Raw genomic sequence first — 17387 nt, 5'->3', positions numbered from 1 at the left:
ATTTCTAAATACCCTGGTAAACTGTGAAACCACTCAAGCTTACCCTGGACAAAGATATATGAAAAGCCCCCCACCCTTCGTACATCGGCGCAAGACACTCAGACTGAAAGAGACACAGAACAGAATTTGGAGAGTTGTATAGCTTTGATAAAAAACAGACACAGCAGTGAAGTGTGAATTGAGACTTGAGCATGCAGAGAAGACTACTTCTACCATCCAGCGGTTCGACTGTTTCTCCTCACACAGGAATCCACCAATAAATGAATAACCAGCCTCATAATACCCCTTGATGTATGGTGTCATAAGGCCTTACTCTGAATAATTAATAGCCTGTAATATTAGTGGTTTAATGAAGGGTGGCCTGTATCCAGCAGCTCACACTGTACCACTTCAGTTCCTCTAAAGGTCTGTGTTCAGCCCCCTCTGGTTGGCAGATCCATCATCCCTCCGCTTTGAAAATAACAGCAGCCTGTGTAGCTCTGGCCGTGATCTCCTCGTCCACTGGAAGGTCTCATGCTGGGTACAAAATGTATATTTGATGAGCTGCAGAAAAGGATGAAAGGTGACAAACGCTATTTTGAAAAACTGGGACGAGGACACCCAGCAACACAGGCCTAAACAGCACTTGAGTGATGAGACAATGAATTCTGCAGGCGCCACAGACTGCTGTCATAAAAGTGCTGCTGTGTAATAGAGGAACAGGCATATAGTAAACGAGTCAGAGGGACTAACATGGCTGCATATCAACTCAAGAGCCACAAAACAGCTCCACTGGTGGCCATTGTTTTGTGTAATTTCCAAAAGGGAAATTTGAACAGCTCGCTGCTGATGAGCTGTTTGGGGGACAATTTGATCCGCAGACAGAAGGAATCGTGTTTAATGATGCCATTGGCAAGGTGATTATATAGCAATGTGTAATATAAAATTAATTACCGCTTTGCCAATTGCATGTTTTGAAAATCTCGTCCTTGCTTTTCCATATGGAGAGTTTTGAAATTAATCTTCAGAGACTGTGAATGACATGAGGTAGAGCAGTTACATAAACAAAGTGTAGTTAGGCTCATTATACAGTATACACTCAGTCATTGCTATACTGAGACTGTTGATAAAGATACTATAATGCTGTATTCCTCTCTGTATGTTATTTCCTACTTTCCAAGTACAGTCTTCCTTTATAATCACATAAAGAAAGAACAAAAGCCTTGACCTTCAAAAAACAAAAGAGAAAAATTGACTCTTGATGTTGAAGTCATTACAGCTCATGTCCCCAGTGAGCCTGTTTCAATGATCAGAGCAAGAAAATTAGAGATTTAGTTGAAGACAACCTCACCACTGCTATGTGGTTATGTGATTACAGTCCCAATCACAGTAATCTTCTCACACTGTGCTGAGTGCGCCCCACTAGCCGGTATGATTCAGCAGTGGCTCTCCAGCGTAGACCAGGCAATGCCTGAGTGAAGCCTGTAGGCAGTGTATGGAGTTTACTTTGGGTTTTGGCAGGTTTGGTGCTGCTGCTGCTGCTTGTTACCCAACAGAAAGTGTAACTCAAACTTGGTGCATCTTTCAAAACACAGCGGGATAGAGTATGGCTACCTACAATTACTTGCGTCCAAACTACATTCAGAGCTCTGGCTGCACAGTATGTGTTTATTAAGCTTATATAGGCTAAGACTGGCAATTATCTCATTACTGGTACATATAAATTTCTCAAGTTATGTGTCTTTCGACAGTCGACTTGGCTTTGAAGACTACAAATATTCACCAGAAAGCCAGCTGTGCGTTACAAAACCAAGATGTGGAGTTTAAATGATGAGCCTTTAGCAGGCAGGGATGGTCCAACAAAATATGCTAATGAGCTTCATCATTGGAATTTTTGGACTGTTTTTTTTTTTTTTTTTTTTTTTTTTTTTTTTGGAGCTTGACCCTTGCTCAGGACTAAAAACCAGGATATTGCTTGCATTATCTTTTGCAAGTCTTTCAATTGAAGTGCAATACTTCATCGCCATCAGCAGAGCGGGTGGTTGGCTTCTGGGGCTCCAGCTTTGAGTGTTTCCTCAGAAGCCCCAAATCTTTTAGGTTTTTAAAATAGTTTCAACCAGCAAACCAATGGAGCAAAAGTTCTGTTGCTGGGAAAACTGGGGCTCAGGAAGAAGAGCGAGTCGTCTACTAATCTCAAGACCTGTTTACAAATTGTGTGAGTGCATGTGAATGTTAAACAGATGAGCAGGTGTGGCACCTTTTATGGTTGCCCTGGCCACCAGTGTATGATGGGTGACATGTTATGCAGTGTAAAAGCACAGGAAGTGGACGGAAGTACAAAAAGGCACCATACAAATTCAAGTCCATTTACCATTTTACCAAATACAGCTATCCATAGGTCTGCCCTAACATTGTCATGGGGAGTTGTTGTCTTGTTTCATTCAGTTGTGAAACCTCAGTGAGCAAGCTTGATAGCTACCTAAAGTTAGCTCCAGATCGATTGTTTTGAAGTGCTTTTAGCTGTTCAAGTGTACCAAAAAAGTGGCCATGGAGTGTGTTAGAGGATGTAAGATGAATAATGATGATGATGATGATGATGATGATAAGCTTTAATACAATAGCCCCAGACTCATTCAAAGGTTTAAGGGCTAAACCCTGGATTTTCACTGACCCTGAACCCACCCCTGTTCATCGCTGACAGGTCTATAGTATAGTGAAACTGATGTTCGTAGAAATAAATTATGGTCCCATGTTGTCTATTACATGAGACTAATGTCTTCATGTGTACAAAGAAAAACTTTAAGAACTAATTTTGTTGGTTTTATCACAACTTTAGAAACATTCAAGGCAAGGAAACTGTATTTGCATTGCACTTTATAAACTTCAAGGCAAGTGCTGTACGTAAGGCCAAGAAATGCTTTACAAAAGCATTTAAAAACACAATATGAGGGAAAGTAGATTAAATAAGAATAAAATCAGTTAAACTAGAATGAAATGCAGTTATAGCGCAATCAGTAATGGGGTGCCCCAAAGGAAACAAAGGGCCCGTCCCAATACCCCCCCTTAGCCCTACCCCTTGGCCCTACCCCTATATTTGCGCGTTCCCGTGAGGGGTAGGGGTGTCCCAATTCCTTTTTGCGTGTAGGGGTAGGGGGCATAACGAGGGGTAGTGGGTATGAAACTAGCCCTTCAGAGCGAGGGATTTCAGATGCTGACTTGCCAGTGAGGGGTAGATGTTGCCATGGCCACCACTGAGCAAGAGACAGGGAAAAAAGTTCATACATAGCTAATGTTACCGTCGTCAGGTTGCTTGTTAGCTAGCTAGCTAGCTCGCACTATCTGGCATCTGTCATCTGTCCTGTTCTGCAAAATTGTCGGACTTTTCACATTACGATAACATGCCAGCTAGTATAACTATGCTGCCTCGTAATGTTAGCTGGTTAGCTAGCTAGCAGAAGTCCTCTGTCGGCTGTTGTTCATCAAACGAAGCATGATGACTGCGGCAAACGCGATCGGTAGGATGAATGAGACTCCATTATAGATGCCGGCTGGAAATGTAGATGGCTTGCAGCTTCCTGTTTAAAATCGTTACGTATGCGTGAACATAACCGACACGGTGACGTAGTAAGTGGTGTCCCACTTCCTAGGGAAAGATTTCTACCCCTACTCCTCGTTGCTTCATTTTGAGGGCCAAGGAGTAGGGCCATGGGCTAAGGGGTAGTGGACAAGGGGGGGTATTGGGATTGGGCCTAAGTGCAGTAGAGGTGCCCATCAATCAAAGGAGTTTTTAATGATAATATGAACAATATCATGATTTGATAATAGAGATTTATAATTCTGCTGAGACTTGATAAAAGATGATATTAAACCATTTCCCAGTGATACTTGTTATTTCACTAGTGAGGGTGATGATATGTGATGTGTCAGCAGATGGGCAGGATCACGGCAGGTTGCTCCAATCACAACTAGTGTCAAAAACAAAACAAAATCTGTTGCACACAACAAACATGCACATTCATACTTTGACTGGATGTAAAGGCTCTGAAATCACAGCTGACAGTCTGCTGAAACTCAGGGTGACGAGGTTAACTCAGGACAGCTAGTTAGCTCCACAGTAAACCTTACAGTGATTTCAGTAATCTAAACTGACTCCACAGTGTAAAAAGTCACAGCAAGCTGTCCACAGGTTTGTAGCTGTGGCTAACCAACAGAGGTGTGGTATAATGATCCACAAACTGAAACAGGTCAGTAGTGGTGAAATCAGCATGAGGCTGCTGCTGCTGTGACAAGTGGAGGACTGAGGCGGCTTATTATTTGTGTGGGTGTGTGTTTGTGTGTCTCTCGCTCTCTGGCCGGCTGGACTAGTTTCATTACTTATACTGAACCCTGTTCACTCTAGGATCATAACTGGCCTCCTCTCCTGCAGTCAGGAATAGCATTAGCATTGGATCACAGGTGCTAAGTGGCTGCAGTAGCCTTTTAGCTGCAGGGCTACAAGCAACTCTTTGACTGAGACAATCAGTCAACATTTACTTTAAGGAACCGCAAACTGCTCAATATCACAGTGAAGAATCTGCAGTGGCGGTGCTGCCACTCTCTATGTTTTTGTCATTGTCACCTTGTTGAATCCAAAGCTGTTAGCCCACTTTTATTCTTGAGGGGGGATCCGATCACATATGGCAGCAAGAAGTAGACTTACTAGGCAGCGCTCAACATCACTTGTTATTCTGTGCTTGACAGAGTGCAGTACAGGTTTGGAGTGCAGTCCACCAGATGCAGCTCAGTGACATTCATCCCCCAGAGGACACACATATGGGCACACAGCTGCGCGGGAGATTTGAGAAATAAGTGTGACTGGTGTGGAAGATTTACCTGAGGAGAAGTAGTCATAGAAGACATTCTAGAGCGGTATTGTCGGCCTCAAGCTCAGCTGCCAAAACATGTCAGCAGCGAGGTGTGTGATTTTTGATGTTAAAGGGAGAGGAGGGTTAATATGCTGCCTTTGTACTCCTGTCCTTACCCGTGGCTACCCGACACACACAGCCATAATTAGCGTGGCATTTTAGCTCCATGTGCGAAATGAAGGGCAGGATCAATGTCTGTTTATATTCGTGTGACCAGTTGGCTAATATTTCCCAGTTTGCACATGCTTTCATATCTGGTGTGTGTGTGTGTGTGTGTGTGTGTGTGTGTGTGTGTGTGTGTACAGATGCACTTTAAGCTCCCATTCATCAAAGCCGTTGTTGACTGTGCCAGGCTATAGCTGTAGATTAATCTGCTTCAGCCCAACACTGCTGCTCACACACCACTCATTAATCTAACTCCAGGGACAATGTGTTTGTGTGTGTACTCACATCAGTGTGTTTCTCTAAAGTATCTGTGTATACATATTTGGTTTGCTTATAAAAAAAAATACATCCAGTACAATACAGTGGATCATGATTTTTTTTTGTAGTTACAGTATGGCTCCTTATTAATAAAAGATTCAAGATTCAAGAGCTTCACTGTCATCATGCGAGCATAGCAAAATTGCAATTGCGTCATTCTTCAAATGGTACATTGTATTAAAGGGCCGTGTCTTACACACGGCACAAAGTGGTGCACAGCGCAGCTAGTTTCAGACTGACGCAGGTGTCATTTTCACAGCCAGCGTCCATGTTGTGTAAGTATGTACTGACATGCATCTGTGCCGTGTAGGTCTTAAAATAAAATGTGCTCCAACAAATTCTCACTCCTAACTCAATCTATGACACTCTAGGTACCCTCCAGCATCAGTTTGGGATGTTCAGGGATACATGCATCATGTCTTTTCAAAATAAACTTATTTCTTACAGGAAATATACAGTTTCTGCTTGTTAAATGCACACAACATACAACTTTAAGTTTAGGTTAACTTCCTTACATATAGGCAACAAAAATACGTTGATTTAGAACAAACTTGTACCCTTGGTCAATCTTCATTCTGCTGAATAATTAAATAAACTCAATGAGCCAAGGTTGATCTTACTTGAATAAATATTCGATACAAATCTGATCAGAGATGTTTTTAGCACAGCACACATACATGGACACAGACATACAAAAAACTTGAAGTAGCCGAACAGTGATTCAGCCTTTTATAGTGTATTTCGCGTGTCACGCAAATGTGTCCAACATTGGAGTCTCAGCACCTACAAGGTCCTCATCTGAGAGCATCTTAACCTTCAGACACTCTGGAGCCTCCTCACATGCCTGCATGCTGACAGTGAGGGACTCTGAGGCTGAAAATAACTAAACCCTGACCCTGAATGAGTCGTACATTCATACAAATACTACTATTGTTCATGATGACACTCAAAAACATTCATATTGAATCATTTTCTCCGTGACGCACATGGTTAAGTTTAGAAAAAAACATCATAGTTTGGATTTACAAGACTACACATTACTAATGTAATGTAACATCATGTGACATATGTCACTAGCTAGTAGTGTGCTACATATACTAACTATTTGATGTTATTAAATTAAGTAAATTGACTTTTGGTTTCACACGGGACCCAAACAGCAGTCTCCTGGGTGAAAGTCCAGAGTATCTTTGACCAATCCACCTCCCGTCCCACCCACCCAATGTGAACTTTCTTTCCCTTTATGCTATGGCAGTTACTTGGAGCATCAAAAACTGCCGCCCTTGGCTGTGTCTCATACGACTGCTAAAGGGTGCCTTGCTGTGTATCTGACGCTGAGGGCCATTGATCAAGCATTGGTATTTGATGAGTTGGGAGTGAGATCGGGTTGTGTGGTCAAGCGCATTGTTGGTACATTGCTATTTTGAGGCAACGGACAACGATTGTGCCATTGAACAACAAAAACCTGTTTTAAACCAGAATGGTGCTTTATTTTCCTGCTATTTAAAGGGCACATTTTTCAGATTGTAAGATGCACCTACACAGGCAGGTTCACAACATACGTACACTCTGCTTGTTATACACACACAAGGGAGTTGCAAGCTTTGTTTTCTTCATCTCCTGACATCATTATATGGCTTTCAGCCTTGTGCGGCCGCTCTGGTGATGCCAGAAGAAGACGAGGACACACTCACCGCTACATCCTCCCACGCCTGCTTCACCTCAGGGAGGTTTTGTGGATGTGAATGATCTGCTCACACACTTTCACTTCGAACATCAGCAGATCTGTTTTCTCAGCAAAAAAAAAAAAAAAAAACATTCTCAACTTTCTGAACAGATTTCCGAATCTGCCATTTAAATGCCAGTGGACCAGGTGCTAGCACCTGGCTTTTAACAGAAATTGGAGATACTCTGATTGGTTTAATTCATGTTACACCCAAAGCATACCTATGATTACTAATTACACTCCCTTTGCCCCTTGCGCCTTACTCTGTACCCAGATTATGGGTTGTCTAACTAGCAAAGTGGAGTTGGACACACCCTAAATGCCCTTGCGCCATGCACTTTAGATCGTGCAATTGGGGCCCAAAAACTTCACACATATATACAAAAAATAAAATAAGGCACAAATAAATTAAGAGATGATAAATATTCAGCAATAAAAAGTACAGCATCTAAGCAATATAAGTACAAAATATAAGCAATATTAATTACAAAGAAATTCAACTAATGAGTGTTCAAAACATCATCAACAGCAGCAGCAGCAGCAGCAGTAAAGGTGCAGTATGACAGATATGGAGTGATGTGTGTTGGAGTGTTGAATGGCATGTGGTTGGTGTAGGTGTGGTGTATAAATTACAGATTCTTGTGTGAATCAGAGAAGGATGTGCTCCAGGTAAATGCCAGAATCAAGGAAGTAGGTGGAAGAGAGCGATTTTTAGAGTTCATTGAAAAGCAGCAGCAGCAGCTCATCTTCCTGGGAGTCTGTATCCACTAACCTGCTTATAGAAAGAGGGGAAGAAATTATTTACCTCATTCCAGGGGGAGCAGAAAAGTATGGTAGTCAAGATGCTATATGAATAGTTAAGTGACAGTGAGGAAGAGGGAGTCTGGGAAGGCTGGAGGAAAGAAAGAAGGGGGCTACAGTGTTTTGTTATGTGCAGAAAGCAAATAGACGGGAGTGTAGGTTGGTTTGTCGGTAGAGCAGTAGATTTCTACCCATTTGTTTTTATGTGTAATTTGAATTCAAGAAAAGATGTGACAAAGTCTGATGGAAACAGATTTTCCTAAGACACCCTGACACTGCGGTACATGCTGCTGCATCTTGGCTCATTCTGCCACGTAGAGTTACATGCCACCGCTCCACCAGAATAAAGAATAAGGAGACTTTCACATCAGGGACCCAGGCCCTGATCCAGGTACACTTGACCCTAAAGTCCAGTTCTTGTGATCAGTGTAAACACTGTGTACCATATCTGGCACTGTTCATCAATCTGTGCTTGGGTCCACTTGAAAAGGTGGTCCCAAGAATGGTTCATGTGTGGTCGCATCAGGTGTGAAAAACAACTTTTCAAAAACAGGGAATTGGACTGCAATTTAATCCAAGTAGCATTCTGCGAGCAGAGTTGCCAAGGCATTTCTCAATGCTGTTGATCTCCTCCAAAATCTGCATATGGATGCAACACACACCAATATCATCCTCTGAACTGCACGGCCGGCAGGCGAGAGGATCGTTCTTGACATCGTCTCCAAATTGTAAGTAAGCATTACAGGTCGACTGTATGGGCTTGGGATCCAGCAATTGGCACTCTTGTCTGCACTGTAGCAAAGACATAAACAAATGTTACATAGATAATGACGCAAGTGTACTCTGTTATGGAACAACATTACTAATGTGAAAGCTGAGTGATAGGAGAGTGGACTGAGGGGGAAATCTTTTTCAGGCATGGTACAAATCAGTCTGACCTAATATGAAAGCCCTCTAAAAAAAAAAAAAGCAGGGTTTTCCGGGTTGTACTTAATTGCAGTATACCCAGTTTGAGTCTGGATGGGGTCTATGTCAGACCCTCTTGATCACCATAGTTCCTGATTAAAAGCATTATAGGGTATACATTGATCAGAGGCTTCAAATTCATTCATTTGAAGAACACAAAAAATAATTTTAGCAGCAATGACATACAATCATTTGTCAGAGCTACTGGTGTTGAATTAATAAGCAGACATCAGAGCAGTGCTTGAAGTGCCAGTGTTCCCCTTAGTCACATGTTGGCAAATGTATTTTGGAGGGGGGTGGGGGGGGGGGGGGGGGGGGGGGGAGTCAAGTCCTTTCCAAAAGAGTCATTTCTCATGAGTTGGTTCTCTAGTGGCCGATAAACCACATGAACTGGGTTATTTAAAGAACCAGTTTTCTCATTACTGGTTTTACTAAACCAACAGATCACAGCAAATGTTAGAACTGACCCAACAAAGGAAATATAAAACTCTTTAAACAGAGACTTGTCAATCTTGAAAATTGTTGGTTTGCTTTTTTAAAATGATAAAGATGGGACCCAAATATTCATACCTCTGGTCTGCAGTCACAGGCTGCCCTGTAAAGATGGCAGGAGCAAGAGAAGAATGTAATCTTGTCATGTATTGGTGCAATATTTCACAGCGATATGATGAAACATTTTATTTTGTTCAAGTTTGAAAGATTTGCTCAAAACGTGCAAAGCATTGGAAACAGTGAGAGAAGACAAGACGAGATTCTGTCAGGTGGTAGAGAGAGATTTGAATCCAATCAATACTCTGTCATAAAAGAAGCTGTGGTGACAGGACCACAGAGTAAGTGGAAGGAGTAAAGAAAAGTCTAGAGCACAGTGCAGTGATTAAACATGCTCAGAACTAGAGGCAGGCCTTAACTTCTCTGCTGTTAAGCAAGGAGTGGACAACAGTGTCACAGTGTGAGTTTGTAAAATATATGTTTTGGGAAGAGTTAATGATTTTCCGCCATGTCTTCTTTATGCCATTTTTTTTTTTTTTTGAGTTGACCTGCAAAAGAACTGAGACCCATGCTCTATCATCGTGCAGTAATCTCATTGAATTAACCATGCAGCAAGCTGACATAATATTTTGTCTGTACCACCACACGGCCCAGTCGTGGCCCTTTTATCATTTTTGATGCCTTTTACACCTCATTCACTATTTCTCTATAACTTCCAGACATTTAACTTTCTTTAAGTATCTCTCCCTCTCTTACCTAATTTGTTTCCTCTTGACCGATTTCATCCTCTGTCCTCTCCTCCTCCTCCTCCTCCTCCTCCTCCTCCTCTTCCTCCTCATGGCCATGCTACACTGCTCAGTGTATTAATTGTGGTTTGAAAAATTCCCAGCTGAGGCTTGGTGGGATTGTCGAAGCCAATGGCTCAGAACTGCAGGGCGAGAGAGTGAAAGCTTGGACTCCTTACAGAAGCTGTTCCACCCTGTTGATACTGCCTCGCTGACTGGAAGCGTTGGCACCCACCGACCAGAACTGGCAGTTTGTTTGCCGTTATCCACTGTACTCAACCTGCCCACATTAATACACTTATTATTTTAAGCTTTTCGATGATATCAGGCCTGGTGTATTAACACCTCCTCAAGTTATTAAATGAATGAAACATTCATGCGAAATTCTCTTTAATCCTAAATCATAATTGAAGGGTTTCATTGATGGGCCAGTGTGTAGGATTTAGGGGGATATATTTGCAGAAATGGAATATAATATAAGAAGTATTATTTCTTTAGTGTATAATCATCTGAAAATAAGAATTGTTGTGTTTTTGTTACCTCAGAATGAGCCGTTTATATTTACATAGGAAGTGGGTCTTTGTCCACAGAGATCGTCAAGACTTTTAACTGGTGGCATGTTTCAGAAGTCCACCTTCATTATTTCTGTAAAACATGGTGAACGTAAAGAATAAGATGAGACGAAGATTGATACTGCTGAAATGTCTGTACACTAAGTATGAAGCTACCGTCAGCAGAAGGCTAATTTAGCATAGCATAAAGATTAGAAAGAGAGGGCAACAGCTGGTCTGGCCCCATCCAGAATCTGCCCAGCAGCACGTCTAAAGCTCACTAATATCACTTATGTCTGATTTGTTTAATCCGTACAAAAACTGAAGTGTGAAAATGTGCACTTCACCCTTTGTCAGGACCTGTCCTCCTTGATTACTGTTGCTGGGTTTGACAAAACTAGTCTCGCTGGGGTTTATTCTCATAGGAAACAATGGAAAATACCGGGAGATTTAACTTTCTCATAATTTGAATTGAATTGATAATTCTGTCCAAAATGTGGTGTCAGTGATAGAGAACAAACGTGGCTACAGTTGAGTGAACGGGCATTACATGACATATCCGAAAACTGGTGAAAACTCCCTCAGACATTGTCTTGTCCCGATGTCTGACGGTAGCCATGGCCACTAACGTGAGCTGCCCCCCCGCGGTTGCTAGCTCTCTCGCCCGACGTTAACGTTATATTGAGAGTGTTTACAAGTTTAACACCACAGTAATAGTTAGCTGACGTTATATAAATAGCAATGTTGTCCTCTACAAACGTTAACGTTGCCAGCAAGTTAACGTTTAATACGAGCCGGGCCTGTCTGAGGCCTGCCCAACAGGTTAGCATAGCGAGCAACAGTCTGTAGCTAGCGTAACATTGTTGGATCACATCATCTCTTATAAAATAAATAAAAAATAAAAACTACTACGGGAATACGTCCTGGACATCTCGAGGCACTGTTACAGACACCCCAAGCACACCTTTAACCATGTACCAGTACGTTAGCAACTGTTGCTATGGGGAGGAACACTCTGGTTGGTGGGTCAGCAGACCAATCAGAAAGCCAACAAAGAGTGAATTCACCATTTTGGAGGGGATTATGTAGTACTGCTATTATAGTAGTACTGCTATACCACTTTATGGACTATTTCTCACCCAGTTTCTGCTGATGGTCCTGGTTAATTCCTAGTGAACTATAGAGGTCCTGGTAGGTGGATTTTGCTACCCTAGAACTAGCTGTTTCCTTCTCCTGCAGTCTTTGTATTAAGCTAAGATAGACGGCAGCTGGCTCCATTATTGAGCAGACATGAGTAGTGTCTCCTAGCAAGGAAGCGAGTGCATTTTCCATAATGTAAAACTTTTTCAAATACAATGGATTTTTAAAAAGCATGCCTAGCATGGAGATACAACTCTCTTAACATCACTATGTAAGATAACATACTGTACCTTTTTTTGTCTGTGAATGACTTTTTGCAAGACAAAGGGCATATATAAAATATATATTAGTACATGCATAGCAAACCAGTCACCAGAATACATGTTGGCATTGTATCTTTCTGCAAACCACCGATACATTACATCTGCACGTTATTATGTAGCAGACACATTGAAACTCTAGTCAGCAACGCTGTGGTTAATGTGTGGTTGTTAAGGCACAAAAACCACTTGGTTATGGTTAAGAAAATATGTTTAAGCTTAAAAAAACTAGTTATGTTGGTGTAATTCCAGCTGGAACTGCAGTGATGTCTTGGTAAATTTTTATGTGGCACTGTCCCTGGTGGAAACACAGTGGCAGGTCACTAAAAAACACCAATGCTTGGCGGATTAAAAGCTGCTAAAAATGCAGCTATGGCTGATTACAAAAAATCAGTTTTGTCTCTCCATGTCAACATGTGAATGATTTAATAAATGATCCAAAACCTTTTTTTTTCTTTTTTAAATGCAGTGATTATCAAAGATGCTGTGTGAACCATCTGTGTGTCTCCTGATCAGAGAGCTGTGTTGTATCTCCTGTATCTGCTGTTATTTAAGATAGACATCACTGAAGCAGAGAGAAAGTGAACCTCTGTTGCCATGCCGATCTATCTTTGGTTACAGGATGAGGCGCCAAGTGATGGTTGGTCAATATTTATAGACTCATAACAGCATGTGCACGTTGGTTTTCTTCTGTCAATTTGTACATCTCCTTCTTCTCCCCCAACTTTCCACCCTCCAACCCACCTCCGATTCATCAGCCCTCTTTCCACCTCACTAATCTTTTTCTCTCCATTCTCCCATTTAATATGCTTCTCTCACTTCTGAGTCTTTATGACTCTACTTTGCTCCCCAGTGTTTATGTAATGGGTACTTTCAGTGCCATTTTTGCGTTGAAGCATCTTAACTGTGTTTGACATCTTAGCCCCATCTGGCCACAGCACCGTGCGAGGAGCTGCTTTTGTTAAGGCAGGAGAAAATTGGCCTAACGCAGTCAACGCTATACCGCCAACACTTAAGGGTACTTAGCTTTCCCAACTACTCCCTTCTGTGCTGTGGTAGCAAAGTGGTAGTGTGGGGCTCTGCTTGCCCTAACGATCCACAATAGATCGCCCAAACAAGTCAAGAGACATAAAATAATAAAGTCTGCCTTTTCTCTCTGTTGTTGTGTTAAAAAGGAGCTCTGAATAAGAGCAAGTACATATTTAAATCATGAATCAGTATTGAATGAAGCTTCATATTTGTTAATAATCAGACCATGTGCAGAAATAGCTGGTCAAAAGAGGAGAGAGAAAATTAGGAAGAAGATTGTGACAGACTAACCTCCATGAACGTATCAGGACTGATCATTCCCCTCGGCTGGCACCCAATCAGAGCCAGTTTCTTGCCTAGGGAGACATCAGGGCAAAGGAGCAAAGGGAGCTGTCAGGGTCCAACCAAAACGCCTAGTAATTACCCTGAATTATCATCCTATCTGCTTACCATCCCACATGTTACAAAGGCACTCGTAACAAGCGTTAATAATTACACCATACTCGACTTGCATCTTACCAACAGCCCAAATCCCTCTCATCGACACTGATTGGATGATTAAATCATGGATTTTATACAAGGATTTGCAATTAGGGATGGAGCTGTGAGGGTTTCTCGCTCAAGGGACATACACTACTGATATTTATGTAAAACCTGTGCTGCATTTTAGAAGAATGGCCTTCATATTACTGGTCTCAAGACTAATTGGCATTCACATAATAGGCAACAGTTCCTAAAAACAATTTGTTTTTTATGTCAGAAAAATGTTTTAATCAACATTTGCAGCACAATTAGTACGGCTAAAAACCTATGACCATATTTGTTTGTGTTTGTTTTGTTATACTGTTCCTCCGCTGACATGAATGCTTTATTTGTACCCTTTCAGAGTGTCTCCAACTGTGTATATTGAATTCTCCCGGCTTCATGCTACTCCTGTCCCTTAAAGCTGGGGTGGCAGAAATCTGGACAAGAAAAAAAACAGAATTTCAAAATCTACCCTCCTTGAGGCCTGAGCACCAACCACAGGCTGTAGCGAAGGCCCTACTAAAACTAAAGACTCTTTTTTCCCTCCAAATTAATTGCATTTTTTGATGGGCTAAAGCTGCTTAAAAAAGCATGAAACTTTGCACATGCATCAAAACAGGTGATAAATTGGGTGATTTATCTGATCTATCTGATTACAGAACGGCTCAGTCGTGAGCCCTACAAAACTTAAGCAAAGTAACCTCTGCGGTGCGTTTCACCTAGATGTACAAAAAAATTGGGAGGCACATGTGACATCCCAGTAAGTAAGTAAACCCAACAGGAAGTCAACCACCCTCTCTGTCCCATGCCCTTTCCACCAGACGACTATGGGCATATGCACGCGCTTCATACGCTTACCCAGCGTTTCCCATACATTGTCAGATATCAGCGTACAGTTACACACAGATTATTCACTCAGCCCCTCCTTGCCACAATTTCTCCCCGTGTTCACAGACCACAAATCAAACAAGAATTAGCAAGCTAACATTAGCCACCCCCCGTCCCTTCGCTTCACTCTCTGCCGACGTGGACATCTTCCTCGGAAGAAGCTGGCAGCAGCTTGGGAGCCAAACCTTCAGTCAATGGATGTAGCAGCTCCAATTCAGCCAGCGGTCTGTAGTGGCGGGGAGTGAGGCGGAGGACACGCTGTGATTCAGGGCTCGAGCTAATATTAGTTACATAAACGTGACCTTAAAGCTGCAGCCATGAGCCTTTGGCCCCAGTTAGCAGAAGGTTAAACATTTTTTTTCCATCTCTGAAAAACTTTGTTGATGTTGACATGTTTTGATGACTGCCAGACTCTCTTTCTGACTCTCTGGTAATAAGTCAGTCTTCCTTTTTGGGTGGGTTTGTACTGTAAGCAGTTGTTGCCAGTGCTGGAATAGCAACTTTCCCTGCATGACTCTCTGCTGTTGAATCAGGCTTTCACCGAAGGGACGTGCACGTGCATCTCATTTGTAAAACAGCCGATAGAACCGCCCTCTGAAATGACCTGTGATTGGCCAAAGTCTCCCCTCACAGTATAGATTTTCCGAAGCTTGCAAACTGTAGTTTTCTCTCCATCCACTTGATTTACAATATGCTCAAAGTTTATCATGGGTTTTCGCCCTGTGACACCAAAATTAAACTGCCAAACGGAGCTTTAACCTTCAGCTTTGTCTTGTTGCTTCTGCTTAGGGCGGGCTCTGATGAGATTGACAGACAGAAAGCTGGAAAGAATGGGCATCATGCAGGAAGCCCAGAGGCAGCACATCCTGCAGCAGGTCCTGCAGCTTCGCGTCCGGGAGGAAGTCAGGACCCTTCAACTTCTCACACAAGGTAGATTTTTCAGCACACGACCTCACCCTCAGTCCATCATAAAACACATAAAACATGCTGGAGACGTTTCACTATAATACTGTTTGTACATTTGCACTCACGCTTCAAAATACTGCAGGTGTTTAGAGCACATAGTGTATCTGTATCTCTCGCGGGTAAAGATTGTTCACAAGGACACAGACATCTCACATTCTGATAAATATTCAAATCATTTACTGCACAGCATTTATGTGCATGCCATCTGTAGTCATGGCAATCACTGCATGTTTTAAAGCTTGCAGGAAGAGATGAATCAGAAATGATTATACAACAACAAGAGTCATGGACAGATTTTCTCCTTTGGTATTTTCTGGTGTAAAGTGATCACAGAGCGGTCATTATATATGCTGACTTCTCGATGTTGAAGTCCATAGATATGTCTTTGTGTCATTTCGAGCTATTCTGCAACATGATAACATGGTGCAGCTTTGAGGCCTGGACATACCAGGATTTAAATTTTGTAGTGAAATCAATTCATTCTCGTGATAAGAGGATCTGCTTGAGAAGATAAATCTGTGCAAATGTTAACCATAGAGTTGATGAGCTTAGACAAGGAACAGCGTTGACCAATAGCAAGCCATCTTGACAGCCCTGACCTGTTTTCCCTGTTTGATAATGTTTATTGAATCACATGGTGTGCAATGATGAACAGATTGCCTAAGGGAAGTAAACACAACAGGTCAGTGAATAAAAGAGAAAGAAGCTATGGGAGCTACTGACAAGTGCTAGCCTGGCCAGGCTGGCAGCTCGCCCAATTAGCTCACCTCACCAGCTACAGCATTTTGCAGGTAGCCCTGCAAGTTGTCACTTTGTGACTAAGCTTTAGGTCCAACGCGTTTGCCAGGCACGCACAGAGGGTGAGGCTGAGGGTGCCTGAGCACCTGTCCTTTTGCCTCTTGAAGTTCAAAGTGCCCTTTTTTGGGGGGTGGGGGTGGGGGGTCAAGTCACTGTCATTTGAGAACAATGTGTAGCCTGTGGAGTTTTTTTATGAACCAATAAAGTAATGTTTTCATTCACTCCTCCTTACCAAAATTATATCTCTTATTGAGGCCTGATATAAATGCTAAATGCATTTCTAAAGATGATAGCCAGTTTAGTTTAGTTTAGTTTTTGGGTTGTTTGTCCGTCCACCTGTCAGTCTGTACGTCTGTTCGGCTGTCCATGCGTCTGTATGTGCGTCCCATTCTTGTGAGCCTGCTATCTCAAGAATGCTTTGAAGGAATTCCTTCAAATTTGGCACAAATGTCCAATTGGACTTAAAACTGTACTGATACATTTTTGGTGGTCATAATATCAAAGGTCAAGGTCACTGTGACCTTGTTTGTCTCATTCTCTTTATGTGATATCTCAAAAAAGGCCTTGAGGGACTGTTTTCAGGATAAAAATAATGAAAAAGGTCAAAGATCAGCTTCATCATAATCTTCTGCAAAAACACTTTGCTGGCCATTACTCAGTGTCATAATTTGGGAACAGAGGGTCAGATACTGAATAGGTGACACTAATCTTGGGTGTCCACCTTGAAACTGTGCTGATTGTACTATAGATGGTCTATGGTGCTGGACGGAAGATGTGTGTGAAGCATCCATGTTTTCACAGACATGGATGTAAACTGTAAGTGCAACTTGATGAGTGTGCGGAGGCATACAACTGTTTTATGCCGTCTTGTTGACTCAGACTTGGCACATCAATGGATTGGTGCATCCTTATGCAAAACATTGCAACATAGCCTAATAATAATTAAAAATGTCACAGGGACTTTTAGGATTGACAGCATCACTTACTCACCCAAAGGTTGGAAGGTAATAACTCAGGCTGCTGTTAAGCTGGGAAGT

General features: G+C 42.2%; 1 protein-coding gene across 3 annotated transcripts in view; it reads left to right on the top strand.

The window, feature by feature from the left end:
* samd12 (sterile alpha motif domain containing 12) overlaps positions 1–17387 on the top strand; it is a 171898-nt gene that overhangs the window by 52303 nt on the left and 102208 nt on the right. For all 3 annotated transcript variants that reach the window (XM_033637229.2, XM_033637230.2, XM_033637227.2), the window contains exon 4: positions 15376–15516. In XM_033637229.2, coding sequence (XP_033493120.1) covers positions 15376–15516 — 141 coding nt within the window. The remainder of the gene's footprint in view (positions 1–15375; positions 15517–17387) is intronic.

The sequence above is a fragment of the Epinephelus lanceolatus genome, chromosome 16 (genome assembly GCF_041903045.1).
Source record: "Epinephelus lanceolatus isolate andai-2023 chromosome 16, ASM4190304v1, whole genome shotgun sequence".
Lineage (NCBI taxonomy): Eukaryota > Metazoa > Chordata > Actinopteri > Perciformes > Serranidae > Epinephelus > Epinephelus lanceolatus.
The sequence above is the reverse complement of the archived record's forward strand: the minus strand, read 5'-3'. Positions and strand labels throughout refer to the sequence as shown.